This window comes from Bacillus rossius, chromosome 6 (genome assembly GCF_032445375.1).
Source record: "Bacillus rossius redtenbacheri isolate Brsri chromosome 6, Brsri_v3, whole genome shotgun sequence".
Classification (NCBI taxonomy): domain Eukaryota; kingdom Metazoa; phylum Arthropoda; class Insecta; order Phasmatodea; family Bacillidae; genus Bacillus; species Bacillus rossius.
In genome coordinates, this window is record NC_086334.1 from 24,497,818 (window position 1) to 24,510,996 (window position 13,179).

General features: G+C 40.3%; 1 protein-coding gene across 1 annotated transcript in view; it reads right to left on the reverse strand.

Moving 5' to 3' along the window:
• LOC134532879 (putative transcription factor SOX-14) overlaps positions 1–7,859 on the reverse strand; it is a 30,767-nt gene extending 22,908 nt beyond the window's left edge. The window contains exon 1 of the mRNA XM_063369884.1: positions 7,406–7,859. Within this exon, the coding sequence (XP_063225954.1) occupies positions 7,406–7,531 (126 nt within the window). The 5' untranslated portion in view covers positions 7,532–7,859. The remainder of the gene's footprint in view (positions 1–7,405) is intronic.
• Positions 7,860–13,179: the final 5,320 nt, after the last annotated feature.

Genomic DNA, 13,179 nt, shown 5'->3' on the forward strand with positions numbered 1-13,179 from the left:
AATTCCAACACCCAGTTTCGTAAGTGATATAGGGACGAGCTGGGAGCCTTCGTCTTTAATATTCCACCATATAATGATGCCAACGGTGCAAGTCTCATAGAAGAACTACGCGCCAGTTCTGTGCCTGGCGCGTAGAGGCGCAAGAGGCGTGTGATGCGCGAGCCAGTGTCGCCCTTAGCGAACCCGCGCTTTTATATATCGTGCACCCGAATAGCCGGCCATCTTGAGGTAGTTAGTACGCACACTGCGTTAGGAGCATCGGAATCTCAGAAAGATTGCCCCATCCTCTGTTTTCAGTCATCGGCATCGTAACGTCCATGCGGATTTCTTCTTGCCCTCTTGTCGATTCCCGTTACGTACGATGTGGATAAGTGAGCGGAGGCTAAGAACAATGTAGAGAATTCTTAAATTCGACTGCCCACCTTAACGTAATTACTTGTCCATACACTTGGAAAAAGGTCTACGAGACTATAGTCGAGAAGAATTTCGTACGGTTGATGACATGACTGCTAAAAATTCGATTCCAAAAGTTTCATTTTTTTTTTTAAATAACCAACCAAAATTACTTTATTATTTCGCTCAAAACCATTTGTTAGGATAACTTAATTACTATTGGCACATACATTGGAATAACATACTTTTAAATTATTCTGTACACATTTCGGTCTGCTATTTAGTTAAAGGGTTTACTTCGGTCTGCTTCCAACGGAAAAGAAAAATTTATAAGTGAATATATCTCATCAGCTTTCCTGACGCATAAGAACATCAACATTAACACGTAATTCAAAACAACCTGAGTTCGCTGGGTAGCGACTACGATGGCAGCACTGCCCACAAACACTCGCTGAGATCCAGAGCCGTTCGTAGACACTAGACCGATTCTTGTTTTCTGCGCACAAGGCCATCCATCATTCACTTAAGATCCTCCAACCAGAAGTGTCAAATTCAGCTTATGTAAACAAAATCCTTGTAATTGGTTGACTAACAGCACACCCAACACATGGTTTTGTTTAAATTATTTTAATTGATTAGTTTGAAACAAAACCTATCATAAATAACACCAGATTACATAACCTCAACCACGCAACAACTCCCATCCATGACACATTTTTTTTACAGTTAGACCCAGCTGCTCGTCTGCCAGCGGAAGTGTCAATACCACGTGACACGACACAACTGTCGGCACTGAAGATCCGTGAAAGGTGCTTTGAATAGTGTGCAATGAATCAAATTTCTATTTTTTTTTTTCCTGTTTTAAAATAATTTCAATAAAGTGCTAATGTGAAGCGATTCTAATTCTTCCACTGGAATGGACAAGACAGGCAACATGCGCGGTAGTTTGGTTTGTCCGCCCGTCTGACTCGTACCGCAGATCAAACGTGTTATCGCAATTATTTGTCCGCGAACGTGCCAACGTCTGTTTTCCCTTCGTTACACGAGAGATCCGAAGCACGTAATCGGTGCGTAATAGTCCCCTATCGCGTCGACCGTTCGCAAGCAAGACGCGGCCATGACGTCACTTTCTGAGTCACGCGACAATCGAGATGAACTAAGCTTAGGGGGGAAAAAAAATGTTAATGTACGGAATGACTCTCCTCGCGATGAGTTTGATGACTGGTTGACCAGTCCCGAGAACAGTTTTGGTTGAAACCACCGGAATATGGCCATGGAATTGATCCTGCGGTGGTTCCCCGCTGCCTTATGCGGAGTGTGGTCGAAGGGCACCATTAAAACCTAACACACCGTGTCATGGATCCGGAAAGGAAAATCGGAAACGAACCCGTGACCCACATGCCAGAAGCCATTGCAGAACGGGCCCGGGCTCGAATCCCCCGACGTTATACGGCACGAAGTTCACAAAAACAAAAGGGAAACGTTAGTATCGAGTCTTAAACGAATTTTAACAAGATGGGCAGTATTTGAATAAAATTCCTGGTCGAAAATCAGGTCCAAAGCCGGGGGTTCAGTATTTTTTTCTTCGATTCTTTTTCGTGTTATCGGAGCCGTTTCATTGTATTGTTTTAAAATTTATTTCTTAAACAGAAAGATTCGAAAGTCGACGTAATTGCTCTGCAACGAATTCTATCGGCTGGTGCGGAAACTACGTGTGATTCGCGTCAAGAAACGTAGTTTTAAAAGACAATTTGCAATATGTTTATCACTCCCGACATTATATTAGAGAATGCTACGTTACATTTGGTGTCCGAGCTTCGAATTAATAAGTGTATTATTTACAACATCAGAACATACAAGTTTGCTCGGTAACGAGGTTAGATATTACACATCTCTGGCGAGTACTTGAAAGACTCCTTCACTTGTTTTTTTATAAGTTCCGCTTCTGGACCGTAACATCCCAAGATCTGATAAATCAGTACGTAACAGGCACCCGTTAAGCGTACTGGAAGAAACAGCAAATAGGTCGTAGGAAAAGTACGACTTCAATTTATTCATCACTTCGAATAAGCGCATTTGCTTTACAATTTTGGTATTAAATTTGAATAGATTTAAAAAAAAAAAGCCTCAGCGATGACAACATGATGAGCTTGGAAATATGAAATGCGCATCATTTTCGGAGAAATACAGTCGATTACATTCGTTTGAATCACTTGGGTCTTGGTACTTATTAAGTGGTTGATCTCGCCCAACGTTTCTCTGAACTGTAAATGACACCGTTTGAAAAATCCACGTAGGCTGTGAGTGCTCGCTCTTCCGTAGAGAAAAGTACAATAAATAAAGAGCAACTGCAGTGAACGTAAGAACTTTCACAAGCGAATGCCACTTCGTAACGAGCAAATTCATGTGTTCTTATTATACAAATAAAATGAAAATATGAAACTCAACACGAAACTAACGTATAATTCTTTAAAATAATCCCGAGCTTTATAAATATACGCAAATTATGTTTTCAACTTAAACTTGACGCTAACCACATGTAGTTTCCACATCTGCCGCTAGAATTCGTTAGAGCAGCTATGTCGACTATAGAATCATTCTATTTCCAGAGCGAAATTTTCAACTATACAAAGAAACGGCTCCGATAAATGCGAAAAATACTAGAAAAAATATTAAACCCTGGCTTTGGACTGGATTTTCGACAAGGAAATTTATTAAAATAATGCTCATCTTGTTAAAATTCACGTAACGCTTAAAAATATAAAGTTTCCTTTTGACGTATACTTTGGTTCGCGCCATTCGCCACAGATGGTAGTACCGTGGTTACACATTTCCGTTCCTCGACTTCCGTTGGGTTCACGAAATTACACCCCACCAAATGCCGTATACAGAGAGCCAGTACATTAACACTTCAAAAATTATCTATGCTTTACACAGAAAAAAAAAATCAAGAACGTTAAACCGTCTTACGTGCGCACACGAGTTTTTAGAACTCCCCGACTTCTAATCGCCTTCGCAGACATACGGGGCAAAGGTCAAGTAACACTGCAACAGGTTAGGGCCACATCGATAACGCGCGCAGCTACGCTTTGCCTCGATTGGAATCAACAGGCGTAGTAGGAGGGGCGAAAAGGGTTGGCACGTCCAGTTTCTCAAATCTTGTTTGAAATCACCATTCGAAAAGAACGGTTTTAAGGTCCAGACGTCAGAACAGTAAAATACTTGTAGCATTAGAGATAAGTTTTCTTTAAAAGTATTTCTCTTTAAATTTTCCAGTAATTTACCGGGTACTTTCCCAACCAGTGATACTTTAAAAGAAACACACCTACGATCAAAAAAAATTCATCGAACTTTTTATACACATAAAACGTACATTTTGTCTTTCTGTGCTTGAAACAGTACCTACCAATCTACCGAAAATAAATTATTGAATAACGTATAACAAACTTTCTTAAGTTATGTAAATTATGCTGGCAATGAAACTTAAAATTTAATTACGGGAAAATAATATGAGGTAACATTTTTCCAGAAAATTTCCCGAGCTCAACAACCTGTTTTCATGGCCGAAAATCCCGTTCAACCACCTCCCCGTCACAACACGGGAATTAATAAGATTGATCTCAGAGGGCGGGTCGCCTGCCAGCACTTACAAAACCCAGACTGACACGGGGTTTGACGTCAAAACTACGTTATGCATATTATGTTTCCTGCCTATTGCATGCATGTAAGGCCAAAATGTGGGCAGTATACAACATACAAGCAACGTATCCACAGATGACGGGTCTGTTAAACCAGTCAAACAAGAGGTTGGCTACTATTTGCCAGCTAAACCTCTTCAATTTGTCTTGACGGTCGATTTCCAAAAACGTTCAGACTAGCAGAAACACACTATACAGGCTTGGGAAACAGTTGGGAGGATGGAGGATGCGTCACGATTATAGTGCTCTGCTGCTCGGATCCCGCGTGAGAAACGTCCCGCGAATGCAGGCAAATGCCCCTCCTCCCCCTCACCAATGGGTGCTGGGTTCCACGTGAACCAACGAGGAGCTTGGCCACGGGATCATCGGCCGAAAAGAGAGGGACGACGATAACAGCGCCTCGCCTATCGCCCCGCCAGCCAACACAACGACTTCCTACATTCCTCGCGTCACCAAAGCTGCGTGGCGTCGAGATTCCGACGACTCCCCGAATGGTTTAGTAATAATAATAAAAAGGCGGCGGCGACAGGAGTTTATTTTTTTTTTAAAATTAGACCTGTTTTCCCCCTTCGCAGCGCCGAAGGTAACATAATGGCCCGCGGTCGCGCAACACAACACGTCGTCGTGCATACACGCTCCTAACACGCTCGCCCTTCGGAACACAGCCCACCGATGGCGTCCCCTGCTGTTTAACATGAACCTACACAGCCGACATGACACGTTCCTAGGAGAATCCTCGTTAGGTGTACGTCTGCTTCACCCCCCCCCCCCTCCTTCTCCGGCCAATTGGCGATAAAAATCATCCAGCGCGCCTTCTTTAATAATACACACAAGAAATATATTACACCCGCTGACCACACTAAGCTGAAATAAAAAAAAATTACCTGACTTTCCCTGTCCTAAAAAATTTCCAATTTATTTTTCTTTTTTACAATTAATTTACCTTTTCACAATTTTCTGGCAGCACTTAAAGAAAAATTCAGCCTCCGCCATCCCCAAAGCTGGTCTAGTTCACTCTACATTTTTTTTTTTTCATTTTAGACCAGAACGTTGCGTGAGCATTTTTAAAAAAGCGTATATGTCTATGCAGCACCAAAACACCGTCTAGAAAAAAAACTGCTTTCGAAGTCTCGGTGATGGCGGACTGGTGCATGACATATTCTCCTCAAAGTAGGCCAATCATAAATGGGGAATTCCTATGACTTCACCACTATTTGAGGGTAAATTCCCTGAACAATTCCAAAATCCCTGACTTTCCAGAATATGGATAACTGATTACCAAAATCCCTGACTTTCCAGAATATGGACAACTGATTACCAAAACCCCTGACTTTCCAGAATATGGACAACTGATTAAAAATTTCTGATAAAAAAACACGAAATCAAAAATTATTTAATTTTTGGAACTTACACGAGAAAGTAGATTTATCTGCCCGAATAACATTTGTCTAGTTTTTTATCTCAGACTACAATCGGTAAACAGTAAATACTTTTATGATCGCACAACGAACGTAAACGCGTAAATGTACATGAAGATGGAGAAACAAAAAAATAAACAAGGAGACATCAAAAGTAAGGTGTCAACTCACAATTTTAGCCTATAGAAAACAAACGTTAACATCTAGTCCACAGCACAGACATTTGTTGTCAATTTGTTAAATAAATCTCAGAATACCCATGCGAAATGGTAAATTCGAAAATAAATTCTAAAAATTGTGTTTTATTCTACTAAGAGTCTGATTATCCCTCAAAAGCCCTTAATTCCAGTTGGATTCGAAGGGGGAAAATATCGAAGTCCCGCGAAATAATTCAACAAGGATAAAAAAATGAACGTAAGATAATATAATTTCTTTTAAGTGGCTGCTATGGAAAACCTTAAACAAATAAATAAATTTATTCCTGACAGGTAAAAACCTACTTTGTAATAATTCCAGTACCAAGTCGGAAAAACGCAAGAGCATTAATTCGAAATAGGCTACCTATTAAATTCATTTTGGCAATTTATACTAAGCTAATATCAATAAAAACATAAATGTACGCGTATTAGGCCGCGGCAACAGCTGATCCAACCATACGCGACTGGCCACGTTTGTAGCAGTGAAACGAATCACGAAACGGACTTAAGAAAAAGTTATCAGATGCATTAAGAAATATTTCACAATTCAAGAAAGGTGTTTTTTTTTACGATTAACTTTTTTAAAAGCGCGATGTTCGAGTTTTCCTGTCGTTTGCAATTTTTAATACGCGATTAACTTAAAATACAATTGTGTTTTAACGATGTTACGCTAGCTAGCGTGAAAATACTTGAGAAACTTACACCAGTGGTTCTGCATAAAACATTATTTTCCTGAAATTTCTTTTAACAAAAATTTCAAATCACCCTATCACTTTAAATAATTTACTTGTTTAAAGATTTTCAGAAATAAGTAACGTACATGAAACCATCACTATTCCCTGGCCTTAAATAAGTTATACCAAAAAATGAAACTTCTAGCAAAAATCTTGCATGCGACATTTCATAGTGTGTGCATGATTAGGCACTAAAATGCAATAAGAATAAAAAAAAATTAAAAATATTTCAGTCTGGAGACTGGCAGGACAATTATGGAATTTTCTCCTTGAATACGGACACTGAATTATTGTTCCCATGACTTTGCTAGGATTTCAAGTAAATTCCCCGACTTCTGCCAGAAGCGCGCAGATGGACGGGAGGTCCAAAAAAGCGTGGCCGGACGCGGAAACGCGCTCCCGTGCTCGCGGAGGTCTGGGGGGGGGGGGGGGGGGAGACCTTGGTGCTGGACGCGGCCATGACGCACCCGGGCGCGAATACACGATAAATCACAAAACCCCGCACACTCGCTGGCGCGCGCGAACAACACGGAAGTCGAACGGGGCGCTTGTCGCTGCGACGGCGGCGGCCAAGGAGAGCGGTGTAGAGGAAGAGAGGGGGGAGGGGGGTCCCCCAGCGAGGTCACTCGAAGGTCAGCCGCCGGGGGCTGCACGCGAAAAAAGAAACTAACTCTCACCTCGATAGGAAAATTTTCAAATGATGGGACGTGACGTAGAGAAGGGGGGGTTGCACAACGCGGCGACGGGATTCGAACCCCTCGCTCGACGCATCCGCCGTGAGCCACTTGCTACACGCGGGGGAGTCCACCTTCCTCCGACGCTAATTATTTCCCGTTGACGCTTTTTCGCAACGACCAACGGCAGCACTGTCTGCAACAACCAACTCTCACAACCCAGGACGCAAAAAAAAAAAAAAAAAAAAAAAAACTAGGCCTAGTGATGCTACCAACAAACCAGTCACTCACCTGGGTGGCATCAGTATAAGGGGTGGAAGAGTTCTTGTTCACCAACTGCGACCCAAAAAGCGGCATTACTCCACTGCCGCTGGGGCTGTTGGACCGCCCGTTATCACTCAGCTGCTGGGGTACCATTGTTGCTGGTTGAAGCGCCAGCTATCCAGAAAACTCGATACAACTACGGCTATCTGGCTCAGCTGATCACACGAATAATGTAATTTAAAAAAAAAATTAAACACTTCGGCTTTTAAAAACAAAACAAAAAATAATAAAGCGGGCGGAACTTGTTCTCTCGCCGCTGCGAAGAGAAGTTTGGCAAGGGGACAGCAATCACCCGTCGGCGCACTATCGGGGCTCGATCCCGTCCGACACGGCGACACGCGCATCCATTCCCAAACCTCTTCGTGTGTTGTCACGAGCGCGACTAAGCGCCGCGTGGCTCGCTTCGGCATTATTTAGGAACTACGCGGCTCTGCCTTCCCCTCCAACTTCCCCTCCCACCAATGGCGACCAGATGCGGGCGGGCAGGCGCGCCGCTTCAAGTGGTCGCCGGACGAACTGGGATAAGGCAGTACGCAGTCCCGTGAACGCTCAGCTTAGTATTTAATTTTATATTATAGGCAGTTAATTTACCTTTGGAAGCAACTACAAATTTGCTCATAAATTTTAAATTATAATTTTTTGAGGTTCGTGTAAATAAATTTGATAAATAAAAATAACTTTAATAAAACAATTCGTTAATACTCATTTTATTGTTATTATATTGTTATCAAAATGAGAAACAGAATAATTCTAAACAAGGTATCTACTGTCAAACCAATATGATGGTCTAATAACCCGAATGTTTATCCGAGCCTTTAATGTTGACTATTTGGAAGACGTGATGAAAATGATGCTCTATATCAGTTAGTATCCGTACCAACTGAAGCGCTTAAAGTGTCTAACTTTCGCGGTAGATGGCAGCACTAGACGACGCTATATTGGAACCGATTCAATTTTTTTTTTCTACATGAGTGATACGCTGTTGATGTTCATATTGACAGCAATAAAAAATTATGATAATATTTACTGAACGTTGCTCTTTCTGAAATAAATAATAGGGAATATTGACAAGGCATGTTTATTTTTACTTTAGAATTCAACGGCAGACATTGAACATGTATATACGCAGGGGCGAACTAGAAAAGGGTGGGGGAGATAATAAATAATGGTTATTTTCACGTTAATTTTATTACTTTTTTAATTCTTGATGCATACAAAGTGAGTCTGATTTCGACCAACCAACTTCAGCTAAATGTTCATCTCGGCAAAATAAGTTGAAAACGTTTTTACTATTTATGTTCTAATGGTCTAATGTGCTTCCCATTGAAATAATTGGGGATAACACTTGCACTTTTACTTACTTTTGTGATGTGTTACTACCCCTGATTATTTCAATTAAATAATTTGGCGACAGTGACAATATTTATGGTAGTTGTAGAACATTTAACATAATTCAGACACACATTGTCCTATCTTAAATACTTTGTTTAAATGTACACTACAAATGTTGTTCAGCCCCAACTTAAATAAACCTTGGAAAGCACTTAAGAACATAAGTGGCATAGAGCTTTTAAATTTATTTTGTTCTTTATCACTGCGCTACCTCGTTCCATTTCCAAAAATAAAATAAAAAATTAAAATCCGTGGTGGGATGAAAATAAATCCATAAAAATTGGCTCTCCCCAAGCGAACGTCGAGTCAAGAAGTGAAATAAATGATCTTTTGGAGTTTGGATATGGAGTGAAGGAAAATTCGAGAGCTCTTCTACAAGTTGGGAGAGTTCCCTGACTTACGAACTGTGCCTGCCTGACCTTGGACAGAGAGCCGGGTGTTGTTGCGAGAGGGGCGAAGTGGAGGGTGTGAGGATGGAATAGGGGAGTGACCACGGGGGGCCGCACACCGTTATCGACTGTCGAAATGTCTGCGCAGGGGTGACCAATGCCCACGAACTCAATATTATTTTTTCTTGCCCTAGATGTATCACGGTGACCGTGCTCTTCCATGGGTTTTCATGCGTACGGTCCTCTGAAATTCGCGTTGTTATTTGATAACAGACTAGAATGCAAAGAGTTCTATACACTGTAAAAAAAATTGTACTCTTTCCAAGATAAAATCTTTGTAAACCCTGTTGACAACAATTTCACTTGTAAAACTACAAGGCAGGGCTTCGTAAAATTGCATATAGTGCAAAGCCTTGGTTTAAAATTTTACAAGTGATATAGTTGGCAACAGGGATTCCAAGGTCTATCCTTGTAAAAGTACAAAAAAAAAAATTAAGTGGTTCGAAGTGTTTTTTTTCCTTCACAGTTTGGCAACTGTCCCACAGCACAGACAATCCAATAATAAACGTATAAAAATAGCGGGCGTCAGTCGTGAGAAACCAGGATAGACAGTGCACTGCGGCATCAGTCAGTCGACACATTATACTGCTCTGATAACATACTAGGATGTACCAGATGGCGTGGTTGATGGGTTTACTACAAAAATCAAGAGCATAATCATTACTAAAAAAACGTTCAGTCTACATTTACTCGTTCTGTAATCATACAATCACACAATTGACGGTTTAGAAAGAGAAAAAAATTATACCATAATTCTATAAAAATATTTATCTTCATACTTGTCCACTAAAATTTTGGTATAGTCACTTTTTGAGTACACAAACACAAGATTTAAAATGTAAACAAATATTTCTCTTCTTATCCTCTGCTTACTTCATATTGACTAACAAGCTAAATGCTTAGTTCGTAAAATAAAATTTAGCAATTTCCTACACGTCTAGATGTAGGTATTCCTATGTGACACGATTAACATCAACATTCGGTCACAACAAACACTTCTGTTTAGTTACGCACAACCCTACTTTTTATTGTTTTTCAGAGTAAACCAACTTTTGCTGTGCCTTTGCATTTGGGCCGGATTTATGAGCTACGCAAGAAACGTAAAAACGCAAGAACGCAAGAAACTCAAGATGCAAAAAGTTCAAAAACGATGTTATCTAACGGCAAGGTAAATTTATGCCCGCAATATTAAGGCTTTTTGCTTATACTATGCTCCCAGTTAACAGCCAATTCTATTTTTAAATGAAAGTATTTTTATCAGGTGTGTGTGAAATTTGGCCTAATATAAACAAAACCTTTGTTTTACTGTCTGTTTTTTTTTTTTCATTTTTTCTCGGCATCGCATATTTGGGCATATTTAAGTTTTGAGTTGCCTTTGCCTTCTAATGTGTTGTTTATCTTAATTGAAGCCATCGCCCAGCGCGTGTCGTAGCGCGTGTCGTAGCGAAAACCCACAACGCATAACAAAACTTTTACGAACAGCTTAAATGCTGCTTCAACAAATGCATAGGGTTTACCTAGTTTATCTTGCTGTACAGTATCACGTTTTACATTTTAAAAATGATTTTATTTAAATTTTTGAAGTATGTTTATCTTATGTCAACGCGTGTAAAATGAAATTTGTAAGATACAATGTTACATCACTTAAATTTTGGTTTGAAGCTAATGGCATAAAAAATATACAGTTTTTTCTATAGTAAAATGTTAATTATACATCTAAACTCCTAGTAACATCGTTTTCAAACCTCACCAGCTGCAAAAATATTCTTTACTCAAAAGAAAATTTCTTCCTGAAGAATTTACAGGAGCTATGCACTTCAGTCTTATGAAATTATAATAACTATGTCTCAATGTTAAGACAACTTATAAATTTATTTTCCCTTCAAAGAATGTTTACGTCTATTGTCAAAAAAAATCAGTACTACTTGTAACTATGGGCACTGTATATTTACCACGGTTGAAGTTCGCGATTACTGAATTTAAAAGAGTTTTTTTTTTTGTTTGCTGTCTACAGCATCAGAGCTATTAAAATATTTTTTAATATGTCCGAAGATCAGTAGCACTTTTACCTTTGTATACCACAGGCTGAATATAAATGTCCATTCATTTGCAATAACACAGTGATTTTTTTTTAAATATTTGTTTTGGAGAATATTAATGTGCCTGATTTATGCCAGTAGACTCTTTGAGGGAACGGCTTGCAAACTAATTTATTTTAAAAAAACACCCATGGCCGTAAAGGGGCTCGCACCCACAAGCCCAAGGTTATATATAAGTAGAGACCTGCCAAATTCGCGGATTCATTCGGTGATAGGCTAGAATTCAAACACATATACCTCTTAGATAATTTTGCTATGGGCTTACTGTTCATCTGGACGAATCTCAACCAGTTATAAACCCTCAACCAAAGAAGGATCGAATCACAGACAAACCAGCTGAGACGACTTACAAGTCGGCAGCCAATGAACTTGCGTTATTTGCCCGAGTGTACAGGGGTATGTGCAGTCTATCCTGAAGGCCATCGAAACCGCGAATTTTGCAGGTCTCTTTATATAAGGTAAAAAGCTCACTGCGTGTACATATATATGTAGAGACCGGAAAAATTCGCGTATTCCTTTCGAGACAGGCTGGAATCCAAACTCGTTTAGCTTAATGCTGCGTCAGTGATTGGACCGCAATTTACCTGAAGGACTCTGAGCCAATGGCAAACACTCAACAAAAGAAGTATCGAATCATAATAATCGCAGTAAACAGGTGTCCCGATTCGGTAGCGAATGACCAGGTGATAGTTGCCCGAGTACATAGAGAATCGTGGAGTCTAGCCTAGTGGTCATTGAAACCGCGAATTTTTTTCAGTCCCTACATATATGTTAAGGGTAATGCTAGTAGAAGATTTTATTCCAGGTTAAAAATCACAATACAATGTACACTCTAATCCCATATTCGTTCCTATTGTCTTATTTAACTGTAGCACCTCCCCTTCTTTTAGTGGGTTTACATGATTCTGTCAATCTACTGCTGACTGGTAGTTGACTGACTCTCAGTCATAGAGGGGAGTTGCGGAACATTTGTGATCCAATCATCAAAGAGTGCTGAGTTATAGATCTTTGCAGACTAACTGATTACCAAAAGAAATCGCGAAAAATTATGGGTCTATACCAATTATCAACGTGCAAAAAAAGTGTAACCAATGGTAAGCAACCTAGGCAAACTATAAATTAATCATACCGTCCTGTTTATATAAAAGAATGTGGAGGCTATGCTGGTGCCAGGTGATATTCGCACGTGTCTATCCAAAAGTTGGGCAGGTATATATTTTTCGCGAAAAATCCTGAACGCTCATTAGACTGCAATAAGGCATGCTCGTGCCAGCGGCGTCTTCCTTGTAATTGACGGCCGTCTACAAGAGAAGCCAATGCCATATTTGGTCGGGCCATTCAGCACGCGTTTGCTTCCGCACTGGATGGCTGTGATTGGTGTGCCGACATTTATCTGAAAGAAACTGTACCAATGACTAGAGCCGGAAAAATTCGCGCATTCATTTCGTGATACGCTAGAATCAAAATAGGTTTACCTTCATTCTGCTTCTTCGATCGGGCCCAATTCTGGCTGGAGGACTCTGAGCCAATGAAGAACCCTTAAAAAAAAGGAGTATCGAATCACTGACATCCTTTTTGGCAGGTCTCACAAGTCATTAGCCAATGAGCAGGTAGTATTCGTCCGAGTTTGTAGAGAATTGTGAGTCTAATCAAGAGGACATCTAAATCGCGAATTGTTTCCAGTCTCTACCAAAAACGAAACATAGACGATGCTACAGTGTTTTAACACAGAGTTGGTGTCGAAATCTTTGCGCGAAAAAGACATCCCCCCCCCCCCATATGCATTGTTAGAAAAAGGGCC